The sequence below is a fragment of the Poecile atricapillus genome, chromosome Z (assembly GCF_030490865.1).
Source record: "Poecile atricapillus isolate bPoeAtr1 chromosome Z, bPoeAtr1.hap1, whole genome shotgun sequence".
Classification (NCBI taxonomy): domain Eukaryota; kingdom Metazoa; phylum Chordata; class Aves; order Passeriformes; family Paridae; genus Poecile; species Poecile atricapillus.
The window spans coordinates 27,529,598-27,546,312 of record NC_081289.1 but is presented as its reverse complement, the minus strand read 5'-3'; the positions used below and the strand labels follow the sequence as shown (position 1 = coordinate 27,546,312).

General features: G+C 45.0%; 2 protein-coding genes across 2 annotated transcripts in view; one reads left to right on the top strand and one right to left on the bottom strand.

Annotated features, from left to right (window-relative positions):
• LOC131592728 (meiosis inhibitor protein 1-like) overlaps positions 1–13,426 on the bottom strand; it is a 37,808-nt gene extending 24,382 nt beyond the window's left edge. The window contains exons 1-12 of the mRNA XM_058864456.1: positions 13,349–13,426; positions 12,981–13,104; positions 10,606–10,656; positions 8,689–8,762; positions 7,806–7,911; positions 7,056–7,259; positions 5,754–5,884; positions 5,133–5,247; positions 4,224–4,340; positions 3,608–3,707; positions 1,010–1,144; positions 353–467 (exon numbers count right to left, since the gene is read on the bottom strand). Coding sequence (XP_058720439.1) covers positions 353–467; positions 1,010–1,144; positions 3,608–3,707; positions 4,224–4,340; positions 5,133–5,247; positions 5,754–5,884; positions 7,056–7,259; positions 7,806–7,911; positions 8,689–8,762; positions 10,606–10,656; positions 12,981–13,005 — 1,173 coding nt within the window. The 5' untranslated portion in view covers positions 13,006–13,104; positions 13,349–13,426. The remainder of the gene's footprint in view (positions 1–352; positions 468–1,009; positions 1,145–3,607; positions 3,708–4,223; positions 4,341–5,132; positions 5,248–5,753; positions 5,885–7,055; positions 7,260–7,805; positions 7,912–8,688; positions 8,763–10,605; positions 10,657–12,980; positions 13,105–13,348) is intronic.
• A 65-nt stretch (positions 13,427–13,491) lies between these two features.
• Positions 13,492–16,015, top strand: LOC131592742 (NHP2-like protein 1). The gene is made up of 3 exons (XM_058864479.1): positions 13,492–13,598; positions 14,374–14,494; positions 15,069–16,015. The coding sequence occupies exons 1-3, from the start codon at positions 13,596–13,598 to the stop codon at positions 15,329–15,331; spliced, it is 387 nt and encodes a 128-aa protein (XP_058720462.1). The 5' UTR covers positions 13,492–13,595; the 3' UTR covers positions 15,332–16,015.
• Positions 16,016–16,715: the final 700 nt, after the last annotated feature.

Here is a 16,715-nt window from a genome sequence, read left to right as displayed (position 1 = left end):
AAATGTTCATTGCTGAAAAAACAGATTTGATCACAAGCCTACAAGGTGGGGGCTGGAAGAAGGGGAAGTTCAAATTACTTTGGAGTACTGGACACATAAAGAGAATAGCATGCTCAAGTGGTGCCCCACAGAACTTAATCGATTTAGAAAGGTAACATTCACCAGGATCCATCCTCATCTGCTTCAAAGTCTAGAACCATCTCAAGACAAGAGGATCAAAAGAAATAGTGGAGAACCAAACAGCCATGGAGGATATAAGTAAGGGGGTGGAACATATATAAAATATCCACAGTGTCCTAGGAAGATCATCCCTGTCCTGCTCAGTCCTACCAAAAAGCAATTTTTGACTTACTGCATGCCTCTTAGTACTCTGTGGTGGGGAAAGGTCAGCACATCGCTTCAGCACTGCCTCCAGAAGCTTCTGCAGCTCTTCATATGGGACTGGAGGGGAGCTCAGATGGTCCTTCCTTAACAGGGTAAGAGAAAGACAAGATGCACAGTCCCTGCTGGGAACATTCCACTAGGAAGGCAACACCATCAGAAATAACTGCTCTTCTGATGGAAATATGCCATTGCCAGTTCTTTCCAGCAGAGAATAGTAAGGTCACAATATCTGAACAGCACTTTCACCCACACGAGCCCAAACACACCCCCAGTACTCTGTCTGCTCCCACCACAGTCAGGAAGCCCATGACTGTCCAGAGTCTTATGTTTATAATTCTTATCAATCTGTATGGGGTACAGACTGACAAAGCCACAGCAGCTGCTGTACAAGCCTGCCTGGAACACTAGGTCCTTGCTGCAATGACTTGCTGCCTGCCACAGCTTCATTGCTCTGGCAGCTTTCCTGAGGTGGGTGGGAAGCTGGCTCTGCTGTACCCACGCCTGCCTCAGCCACAAGTCCCACTGCAGAGCACGTTCACCCACACAGCCACAGGGGAACTGCAAAGCCCAAGATGGTATCAACAGATGTATCTGAAGAAAAGTCTGCAAATACATTCTTGCCTACCTCAGGAAAGCTGCCACAGCTTTCACAGCCTCCACCGCCACCTCCAGCGCTGGGCAGTTCACTGTCTCCATCAGAACATCAATGGCTTCTATACATACACCTCGGTTTGTGAATAATTTGATTTCCACTGGTTGCCTGTGAAGAGGAAACAAAGTAAGCAAGGAGAATGTTGTCAGACTTAGGTAACTGTAGTGCCCTTCCCTAATTTGAGCAAATGGATAGCTCAGCCATGAGATTGCAACCACGTTGCTCTCAAGGAGGTACTCTCAGACTTGAGCAGGTAGAGGCTTTGCTATAAAGAGGAAATTTCAGCCGGGCTGAAGCACTAGCATGCTAAAACACCTACAGCCTGGATAACTGCGTAACTACTCCAGAACACTGACATGAAAAGCACAAGAAAAACAAGCTTTGCAAGATATAGTGATCTCCGTGCCTAGGACTTTATGTTCAGGCCATCTGCTCTGGCATTTGTGAGTTCATCTAGAAACTTATATTTTTAAGCAAACAAGCAAACATCACCATCCTAGAATAGATAATGCCATGAGAATAGCTTCTCTCACCGTACTCCTAATGCCAGATGCTGCCAGGACAGGAACCTTCATAAACTTGAAAAGTAATAAGGAAAATTAACACAATCCAACTGTTTTGACAATCCTTCTCGACAGTGAGAACTTTGGTCATCTGTGGCCCAACACCTTTGAGCATACAAGAGTATGAAGGGACAACAGGCTATTAATCCCATTATTGGACAGAGCTGTGTAAATGGCAGACCATGCTCATTTGGCTCCTGGCAAGTCAGGTACAGCTGGGAGGACAGGGGGAAGATAGGTAGCTACATGCTACCTAGGCACTAACAACCTGCCAGAGGGTGCTTCCAAAGTGAAGCAAGAAAAGCAGCACAGCATGACAGGAGCCAGATTTGGGAGCCGAAAGTATTCCCTGTTATTCAATTTTCACAGTCGTGCCTGACTGAAGCAAGCCAGGAGCACATGCTGTCATGCACAAATGGGAAAGCAAAGTGAACTTCAGTAGAAATTACACTAGTAGCCCAGTTACATGGCAAAAAGGGAACAGAGGAAGAACCACTCTTTTTAGTCACTCAGTGGGATGGAACCCAGCTTTGCAGCCACCTCACATTCTGCTGTGAGAAAAAGCTGTGAGGTGGGCATGGCAAAGAAAAGGACTTGTGGAACTCAGGCATCAGGAGCCAAGCCACAAGTGATGCACTGAACTTCCAAGTTGCTTCTACTTACACTGGGTAATTCTATTAATCTTCTGTATTTCCTTTCTTTAATCAGTACCCTTCTGAAGTAAAACACATCAGGAAGAAAAAAGTCTTCACTGACTCATGCAGGGAGGAAGGGATGGAGGAGTATTGCTGACTCATTCAAGATGCACAAACCCACTTTCAATATGGCGCATTGCAATATCTTTGGGGCCTGGGGGGAAAGTGTGAAGGGCAGCACTCTTGCAGCTTCCTGCAACCTCTCATCTTTGGACCTGCCACTGCACCTGCCACTTTGATTATGCTGGGAGAGACAAGGGTCACTCTAGGGAGAACTACCCAACATTCCTGACATACTGCCAAGGGGAGCAGTACATCCAGTATGGACCTCACCAGAATGTGTGGCTCACTTACACAAAAGAATCCAGCTGCAAGCTAAAAACAAGATGAGAGGTTCCAGCACAAGATCCCTTTCCCCACTCTGAGATAATTTTAAATAAAACGTGATTTCTAAGGCAAAGCTCAGAGAAACACAATGGGTGTGCGAGAAAATTAGAGTAACTGCACAGAGTGTTCTCTTTGTTTTACAAGCATAAATGCTGTAATTAGTGTTCCCCACATCCTGGTTTCTCTTTTTGACAGATCCCACACTGGCATCACCACACTGTTCTAGCACTGTTGCTTTTTCTTCTCCTTTTTACCCTGCCACTTGCTACAAAATTGACTATGACATTTCCAAAATTCTGCTCAAGGGCTCTCCTGGGGGATCCAAGTGGCAAAAACAAGACTCTGTCACTAGCATGACAGGATAGGAACAAGATCATAGAGGCAAGAACAGGAAGCACTGAAGAAAAACAAGCCAGTGTATATTATTTCTTAGCAGAAAACAAGAGGAAAAAAGTGACAGAAGACATTAATATTTCAGCCTGGAATTTGTTTTTGCAGTTTGAATTTAGCTCAGATGATGATAGAAGACCAGAGGCCATGGAATTTGCATGCTTTGTTTTGTCATAGAGGCACACTTAGCAGAAGTTGGCCTGCTCACATATGCCCAGACCTTCCTGGCCTTCTCTCCTGCTCTGTCTACAGCTGAAAAGAGATTTCACCTCCTCGACTGACAAGGAAGCAAGAAGAGGAAGATATAGTGGTGGATGCAGGCACAGCCAGGACAAGCTGTGAGGTTCAGAAACAACCGTCAGGCCATTCTTTGCAAGAACAAAGGAGATGAGATTGTTCAGCACCATCTTCTAAACACAAAAACTCTTGTATGTAGACATCCAGTCTTGGAAGAAAATCTTAATAAGCAAAAACCGCAGTCTCCATTTTGGGGTACCAAACTCTGCCTGTGCAAGCCTGACAGGGTACTCCCTTACCGTTTCAGTATTTCAGTGAAGAGCAGGAGCCCTTGCTTGTGCAACTCCACATTGTTCAGCAGCAGGACACCCTGGAGACTCCTCACCAGAGATTCAATGCCTGTACGTGTTCAAGAGAAGTCACAGAGAGGCTTTTAATATTCCAGATTCCAGAATGGAAGCAAAATTAATTTTTAAAAGGAAGAAAGATTTGAACAATTATTCTTCTGAGTTACTGACAGAAACAATTGTCCAAAACTGTTGAGTGTTCACTCAGCTCCCTCATAACATGCCTCAACCTTCACCGCTGCAGGTAAGTCCCAAAGAACAGAAGGAATTTAACCATTCTTCCCAAATCTACTCTTGGCATATCCACAGAAAAAAATTAACAGTAATTCAGAGAGTGTTAATCATGGTAACTGGTTATTATAATGAATTAATGATCATCAGAAACTCATTAGGACAATGACACTATAAATTCAAGCTACACTGGACATCACAAACATGTCTGATAGGTACTTATTTTCGGTCCTTTATCCATCCTGACTGGAAATTGTGATTGTGTGTAAATCACTGGAATTCAGCTAGAGGCACAAGAATTACTGCAGTCACTTTGTCAGAAAGGTTGATGACTCACCATAGACGGTGTGACACTTGGAGAAGAAAAGGCGTTCTTCAGTCAGGAGGAGCAGGCAGCAGTACACTGACCAGATTAGGAATTCACTTTTGCACAAGAGACACTCGAAGAGAAACTCTGCAAACACACACACAAATAAGGTCACTCTGGTAAGAGGTAGGCTGCTCACAGCATGGCACAGCTGCTCCTAGAACAGAACAGAGGAAGGAGGAGGAAACGAGGAAACACAGCAACAGCCACAGGGAGAACGGCTGTACTATGAAATGACAGGAATGGAGAATAAAGTAGATGCTCGGGGTATGCTAGTCTTCAAAAAGAGGTGACTGGAGAGCAGAGACCCATGGGCAGGCATCTTCCCAGCACAAACTCAGTAGGAGAAGCTGAATTGTGGATCTAGCCCTTGGCACAAACGAAAAGCCAAAAAAGAAAGCTTTACCACAGATGCAGTGACCTTTTTTCGTCATGACTTTTACATCTCCCAAAGAATTTGTATCATGAAAGTATTTCTGTCTTTTGGGATTAAAGAGAAATAATAAACCATCTCACATAGCCGCATTCTAAAGCTAAATCCTAGACCAAAATCTGAGCAAATTTACAATATTTAGTGGAATGAGACAGAACCCCGGTTTGCTTAGGCTTGTATCTAAGTTCCTGCAAGAAGGACCTTGACCTCAAGGACTTGGCCAAATTCTCTCTGTGGAAACTCCATTCTGCCTGGTGACACCTGCTTCTAAACTTTCCATTGAAAACATACTCTCCCCTTCAACTCCTAAAATCACCTGGTATAAAATGACCACCACATTATGCCACCAGGGGATTTCATGGAGCCAGCCTTATTCCTAAGCCCAACAGCCAGGAGCAGCTTCGATACCGGGGAATGAACAATGAGATGCTACTGCATTTGTTCACCTGGGACATCTGCATGGATAAAAGCAGAAGCATATCTGCTAGGAGAGTGAACCAGCACTGAAGCCATACAGTGAGAACTCGCTGCCTGTAACATCTCATCTCTGGTCAACAAGAGCTGTTGGGAAGCAAAAGTCAAAAGGAGAAAGGAAGTCAGCTATGCAGCTATGAGTAGCAAACAGTTTGTTCTACTTTTTAAAACTTAAAACATAAATTAAGATCTCTCTTTTGGCATTTATTTCACAGATTAAACTTGCTAAGGCGAGATAAAACACTGAACCAAAGAGACTTGAAAAAGCACATGAGAACCACAACAGAATAGATCATGAGTAAGAATAGTTCTGCCCCCAGGCTTAGTCATGCTGGTGCTGCATGTGCTGTATTAGACCTGAAGCGTAAGTGAGTAAAATCAGCTAAGGCCAGGAGTAAAATTTTCCCCATTCCAGGATGCAGGAATGAACAAGAAGGTGATCAACAGAGGTATCCCCATTTCTCAGTGCAGCCTCTATTGCTGGTGTTGGTAACATAACACTCTGCTTTTTTATATACACAGTGCCTTAGATAAAGGTACATTACAGGCCAGCAAATTTTTTACATGTACCAACAATTCACTTCAGCAATCACCTTTTTGAGAACAAGTGGCAGTGGATTTTCCCCTTCTAAAAAGTCAGGGTTCTCAGTCTCCTCCTCTGTCTTTGAATTATTCATAAGAATAGATACAAAATGATCAGATTTCAGCAGCTCCTTTAGCAAACCTGTAAAAGGAGGAGCAAGAATGAGCACCATACTTAGCAGCACAGTGAGGATTATATTAACACATGAGTATTTACAGACTAAGATTTGTTGACAACTTCCTTCCCTGTCCTGGAGGGCCTCACCTCCAGTTTAGGGAGCTTCTTCTCATTTCTCACTTTGTCCCCAGATACTGCCATGACCCCCATGTCTTGCAACCCCTTGTTGCTGATACTTTTTGCTGCTCTGATCTGCTCTCTGTTCCTTCTCAGAGTCACGGGTGCATCTCAGGAGCCCTCTACTTGTGTTATCTTCTGTTAGTAACCACACCTTAAACTGTTTCTTGGGAGAGCTCTTGACCTGTATTCTTCTCCAAGCAGCCAATGACCCCAACAATAAGACATTTTCCCTAGAACACTTCCTAGAGAACAGGCCTTTATTTTCCCCTTCTGTTTTCACAGGCTCTTACAGAAACAGCTGTGCCGACCTAAAGGATACCCACACTCCAAAAAACGCCCAGTATAGATCACTGCTACAGGTATTGATGAAAATCATCAGTACACATCAGTAAAATTCACAGGGTATCATCTGAGCTACAGAATTCTACTTTCAAAGGAATCAGAATCTATTTCTAGTAGCTGAGTAGATAAGCTGAGGAGCAATCCAGTTCCTGCTTGCCTCCTTCTGGGAAAATTAATTCCCTGGATGGTTTACAAACAAGTGATGTCAGAAAGGCTGAAAATTCTGCTCCCCAGCAACAGCTGAAGCATGCAGTTGGAAGGATAACTGAAAAAAAGTTCCACATTAGTCTATATCTAATTAACATGATGTCCCACATCTAAAGACCGTATTTTTTAGACTCCATCCCACTGCTCTACAAAACCCACCTGCCTGTGCACAGTATTTGCATTCAGACACTTTGAGGGATGCTCAAGCCATAGCACAAACTCTGAAGAGACTGAAGATTAGTCAGTGCTGGGCAAATGTGAGGCATCAGGGAACATGGGGACCTGGGGGTACTCAGCAGCAGGGCTGGGCCACTCCATTGCTACAGAAAGGATTGACAGCTTTGGACTAGCAGCATAAAGATCCTCTACGGAATGATCCACATTAGAGCATCTAAACCAGCCAAGGATTTCTTTCTCATTCTAAGCCTTCCTTTGCACCTTGCAGTTTCTCTCAGCAATGTCTTACCCAAACAATTAACCTGCAGCTCCTTTGTCTGTGCACACCCCAGGGTATTCAAGAAGACACCACACAGCCTTTCTTCAAAGTGTCCTGAGAGCCGTTCTGTGCCAACAGGAGAGGAGTACAGCTTGCCATACAAGTAGCAGACAGCAGCCTTTATACCTTCATTTGGGTACATCAAGCCCATCAGCAGATGATCCACTAAATTATCTAGTATGAGGAACAGGAAGAGCAAACATTCACTGACATTTTAAAAGCACTAACCTATTTCCCTTGAAAACTTGCAAAAGCCTACTGGACAGACTGGTGTACTCAGGTTAATGAATGCCACAATTAGGTGATGTGCTCATCACCATCTGTCCCTCTGAGCAGAGGTAAGGTAATAAACAGCTAGCAGAGCTCACTGTTCACTATGTGAAGATCCATCATCCCAGCTCCCTCCACAAACAGTTCAGCTTGTTCACCAGACCCCCCAAGCACTGGATCAAGGGAAAAAAACCTAAAAGTATGTTGCCTGTGAGGCAGACCCACAACCTCAGTTTACAGAGGCTGCTTTTGTCTGTCAAAAAAGCACAATAACAAGCCTGCTATGAAGGTTCTGACCTGTATCCCAGGATGCCTGAATGCCACTCTGACTTCTGGACAGGCTTCTTGTGTGACCTTCATGAACTCGTCTGCGGGACAGGGGAGTGCATGCATGTGTGTGTACTGGGGCTGTGAATACCAGCCTCCAGTGGGACATGACATACTACTCACTGTGCTTTCCCACCAGCATATCAGCAAAGCCTGGGATGGCATCTGCCAGCTTGCCCAAGAGAGAAAATGTGGGCAGGCTGCTTCTCATGGTAGTTGCTTTGCACAGCTGTAGAGGAGACAGAAAAGGAAAATGTTTCACTGATGAGGACACAGTCCAAAGGCAGAAGTGCACCCAAACCAGCAAGTTCCTAGTGATGCATAATTTTCCAGAACAGGATCTTTACCAAAGACAGATCCTCTTCACCACTTAGGATAAACCACAGGAAAACCCTGAATACCACACTAAGCCTCCAAAATGTCTTTAAATGAATTCAAGGAATTGCTTGTGTGTTGTTCTTTTTCCTCTTTCTCCCCTCTACCTCTTACATGGGCAGATGAACCAGATTAATTTCTCACCACTTTTGCTACTTCCCTTTTTTTGTACCCTGTGGGACCATCATAAACTTAGGAATGAAGAGAGTAAGAGCCCATGGCACAGCCTGGGAAAGCTCCTCACATAACTGAAACAGTAAAGTAGGAAAAGAAGTATGTGAGGAAATCACACAGCTTCATAAGAGTATCATGAAGCCCTATGGCTGAAAGGCATCAAGAGAACAATATAAAAACTCCACAGTAGATATTAACACTGACAACACCACAGTTGGGAAACTGGCATTAGGACATGCAAGGTCAGGTTGGATGGGGTTTTGAGCATCCTGGTCTACTGGAAGGTGTCCCCGCCCATGCCAGGAAGGTTGGAACAAGATGATTTTTCAGGTCACTTCCAACCCAAACCATTCCATGATTCTGTGATCCCACTGCTACATCCCAGTCTTGCAGGGCCACTCATTCCTCAACCTCTGAAAGACTGGAAGGAAGGGGAAGAGAACTCATATTCACTGACCTCCTTCTGACTTTCATCCAAAATGCAGCATAAGTACTGTTCTGACTTCAGCTCCACAAGAAGCCGCACCAGAACTAGGCAGAAAGAACAGGATCAGTAATACACACACAAGAGCCCTCTCAATCCATCTTCCACAGGGCTTTAGCAGACCAGTGAGCAAAGAGCTTAGAAATGAAATGAGCACAGACGTGCTGAGAGAGCAGGGTTACAGCAGCATTCCCAGTACTATTACTTCTGATAGCCCAGCTCAAGCTCTCTGAGGCATCATTCTAGGAGTCCTGCTTGAGCTGCACTACAAACCATGCATGGAAATGAGCTGCAAGCAACAAACTGAGCCTCAGGACAGCAAGTAAACATAAGGAATCAGGAAAGAAAGGGGGGAAAAACCTAGCTTAAAAGCATAAAGAATTATGGTAATTGAATAGACCAGGCTTCCTACTGTATGAAAACTGGCCTTTAAAAATGCATCCTTCCACAGAAGATATCAGAACTGAAACTGCTGAGGATCCTTAGATTCACACTCAGAGCTCCTCCTTCAGCTGCTACTGTCCCTAAAGTAAGTGAAGTCTATCAGCCATTTCACCCCATTGCAGTTATCCCATACACCTTACCAGAAAGCAAGGTGCCAGGCACCAGAGTGGTGCTGTTCACCTCCTCAGCCCCAATAAGTGCTGTTATTATTGGTTCATTGAAACCTTAAGAACTCTGTTAACTCTGTACTACTAAGAGGAATCAGCAAGAAATTATGTTTGCCAGGCAGTGGCAACACATCACCTGGGGTTTCCCAAATAAAATCACAAGGGAGTTGCCTGATGCTGGCAGGCTGCCTGTGCCTCTACACATATACCAGCAAGCCAGCTGCAGGAAGCAAAGTTCCTCTTCCAGTACTTTTAGAACTGGCACCTGAATGTTCAGCAGATAAAATTTTGGCAATAGCCCCTTTACTGAGACACTGCACACATTTTTATGCAGGATTTGATAAGGATGTCTTGGATGTAGCTTCCTGTCATGGCATAACTCATTTGGAAAACCTACACTTTTGATTCGTATCCCAGGAAAGTATTCTAATAAGAAATACCAAGGATTTTTGGGTTCACCATTTCTTGGTACATCCAAGGCAGTACTAGACCTGCTTAAGCTACAGAGTTACGCATCTCAGCAGAAGCATGTCTGAGAGATTTATTGATGGTTTAATAGCCCTTTCTTGCCCCAAACTCTCAGAAACTTAAAAAACTTTCAAGACTTAGGCAACACTAATTTAAAATTGCTCTGTTAGAGAGCATCCATCTCTCAACAGACTGGTAACATGACAGAAAGACTTCTCCACTTTTCAACCCCATTTTAAGCAAGTGTCTGAAAACTAAAATCCCTCTGTAAGAAGTTTGTCATAGCTCCTTTTACCCTTCATGGCTGGACATGAAATGCATCACTGCACTGCTGATATTTCTAGACTCAGCAGAGGTGCCCAGGATTAACTGGACTGCAGAGATTTCTTTGTCAGCCCTGCAGATATTTCCTTCAGTTTTCAAATGAGGGACTGCTCACAAAGAGGAATCTGCAGCCTGTACAGCTAAATCACAAATACCCTCTACTCCTGAAGAAAAAGCAGTAGATACCATTGATTTCCATTTGCTTTGACAATTTGGTCAGGTCCAAAGATGCCAAAGTTGAGGCACTGTTACCCATCTGATACTAAATTCATGACACACATAGAACCTGTGAGAGAAATGTTAAATATTTAAACATGCACACACTCCCCTGGCCTCCAATATTGGGGCAGACCACTCATTTTTGTTGCATGGATATAGATGAAACTGAAACTGTGTTGAAGCTGAGCATCTCACTATAGGTATCAGACAAGACAGATTCTCCCCTTCACAAACTGCCAGTAATTGAGATGTGGCATTTGTCTCTCACCTTCAACTAATAGGTTCAGGGCACTGCTGTCTTCCACAGAATGCAACATCCCTACAAGATAAACCACAATAGGTCATGGAACTCATTCCTGCTTGTGATCACCTGTGCTGTAATTCCTTCTTGTTAAAAAGAGCTGAATTTTTTTTCAGAACTGTTTTGTTTTCCCTGCTTCACATGACACCAGCCTGACTTTGATAGATGAGGGTGGATACTCTCCAGGAGTATCACAAAAGGTGCCTCCATAAGCAGGACAGAGGGGCATGAGATGCTCGGTTCTCTTGCAAATTTTTTATGTGCTTTAGTTGAAGTCAATGGCTCCACCTATGTCAGGGAGTACGTAACTGCTGCCACCACCACATCTCACTGTGTGTATCCAGTATTATACATCTGAAACAACCCCAAAACGACAGAAGTCAAAGCCCAGCTGTGAGTTTTGTCCTTTATGTCCTCTATTCTTACCAGTTACTATGAACAGTCTTCTCCCTCCACAGTACTGAAAATTCTGAAACCAAATCTGAACACCAGGTTTAAATCATCCAGAAACTATTTCAACATTAAATTGAACCTGAAGGCATCACTTCACAAGTTAATTTTACAATAAAATTTGATATATTAAAATAAACCACTGTCTGACTCTACTACCTCCCAGCCCCTTCCAACCTATAGCATCAGGCATATGGTTCAGAGTCCCACTTCTGCCACACTAAATCACTTGCTTCAGTACATCCTGTCAAGCTACCTCCCCTCTGAAGGCTCCATGATGTCTCAGAATTTTGATCAACTAAAGTAATGGTATGACAGGTGAAGAAATTACTTATTTCCTGCCTCATTTGCCCAATCCTTAGTAACTCTAGAAAAGATTTGTATACAGCATTATTGAACGTTACAATATTAGCTGCATGAAATTCAGACTTCGCTGAAATATATCGCCTCATACGTAACACTCCACACTATGTCTCTCTTTCTTCTGCCTGTGCTTATTCCAATATTCTCTCTCCAAATGTATTTTCCTGAATTCACTATTAATACTTCCTCTACAGCACTGCTCAGGCTTTTGGGGGGGTTCCTCTTACACTCTTGCACCAAGTGATCCTTGGTTCATCCAAGCTCTATTGAAAACGAACATGCCATTGTTTGTAGCCCCAAGCTTAGACTGGGATTCCAACTGCTCTAAAAATTACACCAAGTACAGTAAAACCCAAAGCTGTCCTCAAACCACCCAGTCATAAAGAGAACTCTCTTCTCAGAGAATTATTAAAGCAGACAAGAGCATTGAAATGCAAGCACAGCATCCCTGTCTTCTGGGGTATTTTGTGTTAGGGCCATACAGTTTATGGTTGAATTGCCCACAACCACCACTCTTTCCACTACTCTGAAGGATTATGTGTGCAGAGACTATTAAAAAAAATCATGTAATTAAAATAATGAAAACTGCATAAAGTTCTGTTTCTAACAAAGCTGCTTCCAAAACAACACAATTTATGTGCAATCAACTGTTTGAACTATTCAGTGTGTCAAAGCAGGGAGAGGGTCTTGTAGGTTACTTTTCCCCAAAGAACAAGAATTATCTATGATGTGCAAATGAGATGGTGGAATTAAAGGAATCTGGTATATTTGCCCTTTAAAGGGACTCTTATTTCTTACCTCCACCTTTCCCTTAATGCCTTACTGTTCCCTGATGTAGACCACTATTTCTTCTCCATTAAGATTTTAGACGTTTCAAAGACATCTCCCTGCTATGCAAACAGAAACCAGTAAGAGAAGTTCAAGACCACAGAGACTTACTGGAAAGGCACTTTCTGACATCCTGCCGAATGCTATTTTGCTGAGGCTGACTCACCAGAAAGCAGTAGGTTTTAGTTATACAGCAACAAAGATTTATACAAATGTAAAGTGATGGTGTAAAAAAACCCTCTACACAGATTTGTGTTTTGCACATTTGATATTAAATCCTGCAACACCTTTGCAACACAAAGCTCACACTTTGATTTCGCTATGAATCTTCATGTAACTCCAGAGGCATGAGACCAGAATGGAGGGCGTTCAGGGAAGAGTAAAATGTCAGGCACTCCCTATTCTCCAGGACTTTACAGGTAAGTCACGATACTTTGGAAAATTGCAAGAGCTTTATGAACGTGCCAATCCTGCACCCTGGGGAATGAGAAAATTAATTAACCTACTCTGAATCAGTGACAAGCAGTTTTCTGCAGGGAATAATTACGCACATAACAGAACGGTGGAAGAATGGAGGTAGGCACCTTAATATTCTTTTTCTCTTTTTTTTTTTTGGCCTCAAACATGGGGAAGCTTCATACGTATTCAACAAAAGGCATCTGCCTCCTCCCTGCTGCACCAGGCCTCAGCAGAGCTCTTACCAAAGAGAGTTCCTATCAAATGCATGCACACCCTCTCGTCTGGTGCCAGCAGCTGGACGACTGGCAGCGCCTGCCAGGCCAGGGCATCCTGGAGACGGGACAGGACGTGCTTCTTGCGCACCAGCTACGGATCAAACACAGCAGCCCGTTAGGCCCCGGGCCCGAGCCCCGCGCCGCTCCCACCGCCCTGAGGGGAAAAGGGCTACCAGGGCCCGGGTGCCGAGGCGACAGGGCTGGCCAAGGGCCACACCTGGTCCCGGCCCCAAACGGAGCGCCGGAGAGAGCGGGGCGGCGGGGCAGGGACCGCTGAGGGGGGCTCTACGGCCCAGCCGCACCCGGGAAGGGGCGGCGGGGCAGGCGCTGCCCACCGAGGCGCTGCCGTCGCCCAGGGTCTCCACGGCGCAGGCGAGGCAGAGCGGCGAGCGGAGCGGCAGCGCCCAGCGCGGCCCGTGATCGCCGCACGGCTCCGCCATCGGCCGCTGCCGGGGCTGCCGTGCGGTTCCTCCCGGCCCCGGGGCCGCCCCCGGCCCCGCCTCCCTTCCGGCGGCCGCAGCAGCGCTCCCGCCTCTTCCCTCAGTGCGCGCTCGGGCCCACAGCAGCGACCGCGCCGCGGCCATGGTGAGTGGCGTCGGGCCCTAGTCTCCTCTTCCTTCTCCTCTTCCAGCTTCTTCTCCTATTCTTCCTTCTCCTCTTCCTATCCCTCTTCCTCTGGAGGACCTGGGGTAGAGGCAGGCCGCCTGCCGGCTGCGCGGCGGGCAGCACGTGGAGGCCGTGCGGGCGGGGATGCGGCCGGTTGCGGGGGAGGAGGCCCGGGGGTCTGGCGGTCCTGGGACACCCGGTAACGGGGGACTCGGTGTCTGGGGTTATCGCCGTGCCGGGAGCCGGAGAGACCGCGGTTCTGCCAGCACCGGTCGCTAACACCGCTTGGGACCTCGCTGCTGAGCCACCCCGCTGCCCATGTTGGCGTTTAGAAGCTACGCGAGGTTTGCAGAAATAACCCTCATACGTACTCTGCTGGAGATTTCTTCAAAATTTTTGTTAGTCTGTTAATTTGGACTGAAGTGCTTAATTTTGTGTAGTCTTTGTGGTATAAAACTCCTGAAGACTGCCCCATAAGTGCAGTGCTGCTGGTTTGTAGGGTGCAGATTGTGAGTAGATAGACTCTTTATTTTGATGTAAAGCGTATCTTTCTTACTTTTCCCCTTTACTTTGATACAAGAAGAATCCTTACTCTTTTAGGAGTAAAATGCAACGGTGTTTTGTCTGTATGGGCAGAGCAGCTGAGACACGACTCCAGAAATCAATATATGTGGTGGACGTGATGCCTGTGCAGTGTTGATCAGACCAAAGCCTCTTTTGCTCCTATTGTAATATTCTTTGCTTTTTCCTTTAGAGTGAGGCAGAAGTGAATCCCAAAGCTTACCCGCTGGCTGATGCACAGCTCACCAAAACACTGCTGGATCTTGTGCAGCAATCCTGCAATTATAAGCAGCTACGCAAGGGAGCCAATGAAGGTGAGACTTGTATCTTGAACAGTGTGCTACAGGTCATAACAGGATTTTGTGAGATGCCATGAGTAGAGATTGTCTTCTGTAGCTGTGAATCTCTCATTTTATATAGATCTGGCAGTTGCAGGTGTCTCCTTTCTCCTCCTTCAAGCCTGTTTTAACAATATTCAGGGACAGAACTAAGCTGTAATTTTTCCACATTTATATGCAGTTCGGGTAGATTCCCAAATTGTGTTCCTGGTGCATGGTTTGTAATCATGCATGTTTGAGTGGTGTTTTGGTAAGTGGGATTACCAGAGGCCTAGCCAGTTCAGAACCATTAAAAGATTTGGGTTTGAAGGTGCCTCTAGTGCAGCCTGCTCACAGAGTGGCTCCCTTCACAATGCATGGGGCTTCACCTAGTCAAACTTGTATAAAACTCACAATTCCTCAGGACAGAAACTCAGTAATCTCTTAGAACCCATTTCCCATGCACTAGATCTTCTTGCCACTGATGCCGCTTTCAGCATCTCCTGAAGTTGTTTTACATTAGATGTGCTTTCCAGAAAGACCTAGACTGACTCTCCAGTTTCTTTTACAGCCACCAAAACACTGAACAGAGGGATAGCGGAGTTCATTGTGATGGCAGCAGATGCAGAGCCCTTGGAGATCATCCTGCACCTCCCTCTTCTCTGTGAAGACAAGAACGTACCTTACGTGTTTGTGCGCTCCAAGCAAGCCCTGGGCCGGGCATGCGGTGTTTCCCGGCCTGTCATCGCCTGCTCCATCACCATCAAGGAGGGATCACAGCTAAAGCCTCAGATCCAGTCTGTACAGCAAGCTATAGAAAGACTTTTGGTCTAAGTGCCCATGGGGGTGTGTGCGTGTGTGAAATAGGAAAGTGCAAATTAGGGGAAATTAATGTTTAGCTTCAGTTGAGATGAAAGTTTTGATATCAATGTTTCATTTCAAAATGCCACATTTTTGTTTAATAATGGCTTAATTCTTAGTGTTTCTGCCTCCTATTCCCCCACTTTTCTATTATTCCACTCCAACATATTCATTCTCATTGTATTACTTCTTGAAAAATGACTGTGCAACTGTGTTTCCTGTTTTATGTTTAAAAGAAAAAAAAGTTCCCCCTTTGTCTTCCTGTCTGCCTGCTCAGGGTTTTCTTAACCCACCTGTCAGCTTTCTCTGTGCTGCAGCATTTCTGCTAACTTTCAGCAGGTGTGAGTAACTGAGTTTCTGAACGGTTTAGGCTATTGAGGAAAAGGTTCCCTGTGTTCAGGCTGCTGGAGTCACTAAGTGATGGAGCAGCACAGGCAGGTATAAGGCAGGCAGCAGCCATCCTGTAGCAGCAGGTGGAGCCAAGATCAGCGCACACAGCACAGCCCTTGTTCTTGAAACCAGACAAGAGACTTCTGTAAGAGATGTACGGGGAGCAGAAATTTTATGGCAGTACACAAGGGGAACTCTCTTAACTTGATTATTTTTAAATACTGACTTTTTAAGAAAAAATAAAAACGCTGCAAAGCTAAATAGAAATGTCATTCCCTTGGTGAAGTATTTGCAACTGGAGTGTTTCTGCTTGTAAAGCTAAACTGCTCACACGTTGTCTAAAGGCTATTGCAGTGCAGTAATTTCTACTCCTTCAGTTTTCTTTGCATGGACTGTTACCACAGAGGTTGGGCTTCCTAGGAAGTACAAAAGACATGGCAGAGAGCAGCCTGTTGTGGCTGACGACTACCCTACTCTGGCTGTTAATATAAAAAGTGCCATGCTTTTTAGCTGCTGCGCTCTAGTCACTTGACTGAAGATTAACCCTTTTAAGTCATGGCCAAGGAAACAGAGTACAAGTCATTTTTCAGATAAATTAATATGTGTCTCAAGAAAAGAATGCTGTTATCATCTCATGTCCTGGAAAAGCAGCACGGAGCACCAACAGCAGTCTGGATTAGTGGTGGTTTTATGGACCTAGTTTTAGTTAAATGCATATTGTATAAAAAATCCACTTCTGCTCTGATCAGAAAAGTTGAAACCCCTGTGTTGGAATATCAAACCTGTTTCCTACTGCAGGATGCCAAAGCCAAATAGTGTGGAAACTCCATTAGATGCAATAGCAGAAGGGAAAATAAATTTTCCTGTAATGTTTCCACAGAGGCACTAACTTCATACCTTTACTAAGTACATCCCAAGCAGAGAAAGTCAGCTCATGAAAGACTGATGACATCATGTTTGTATATTT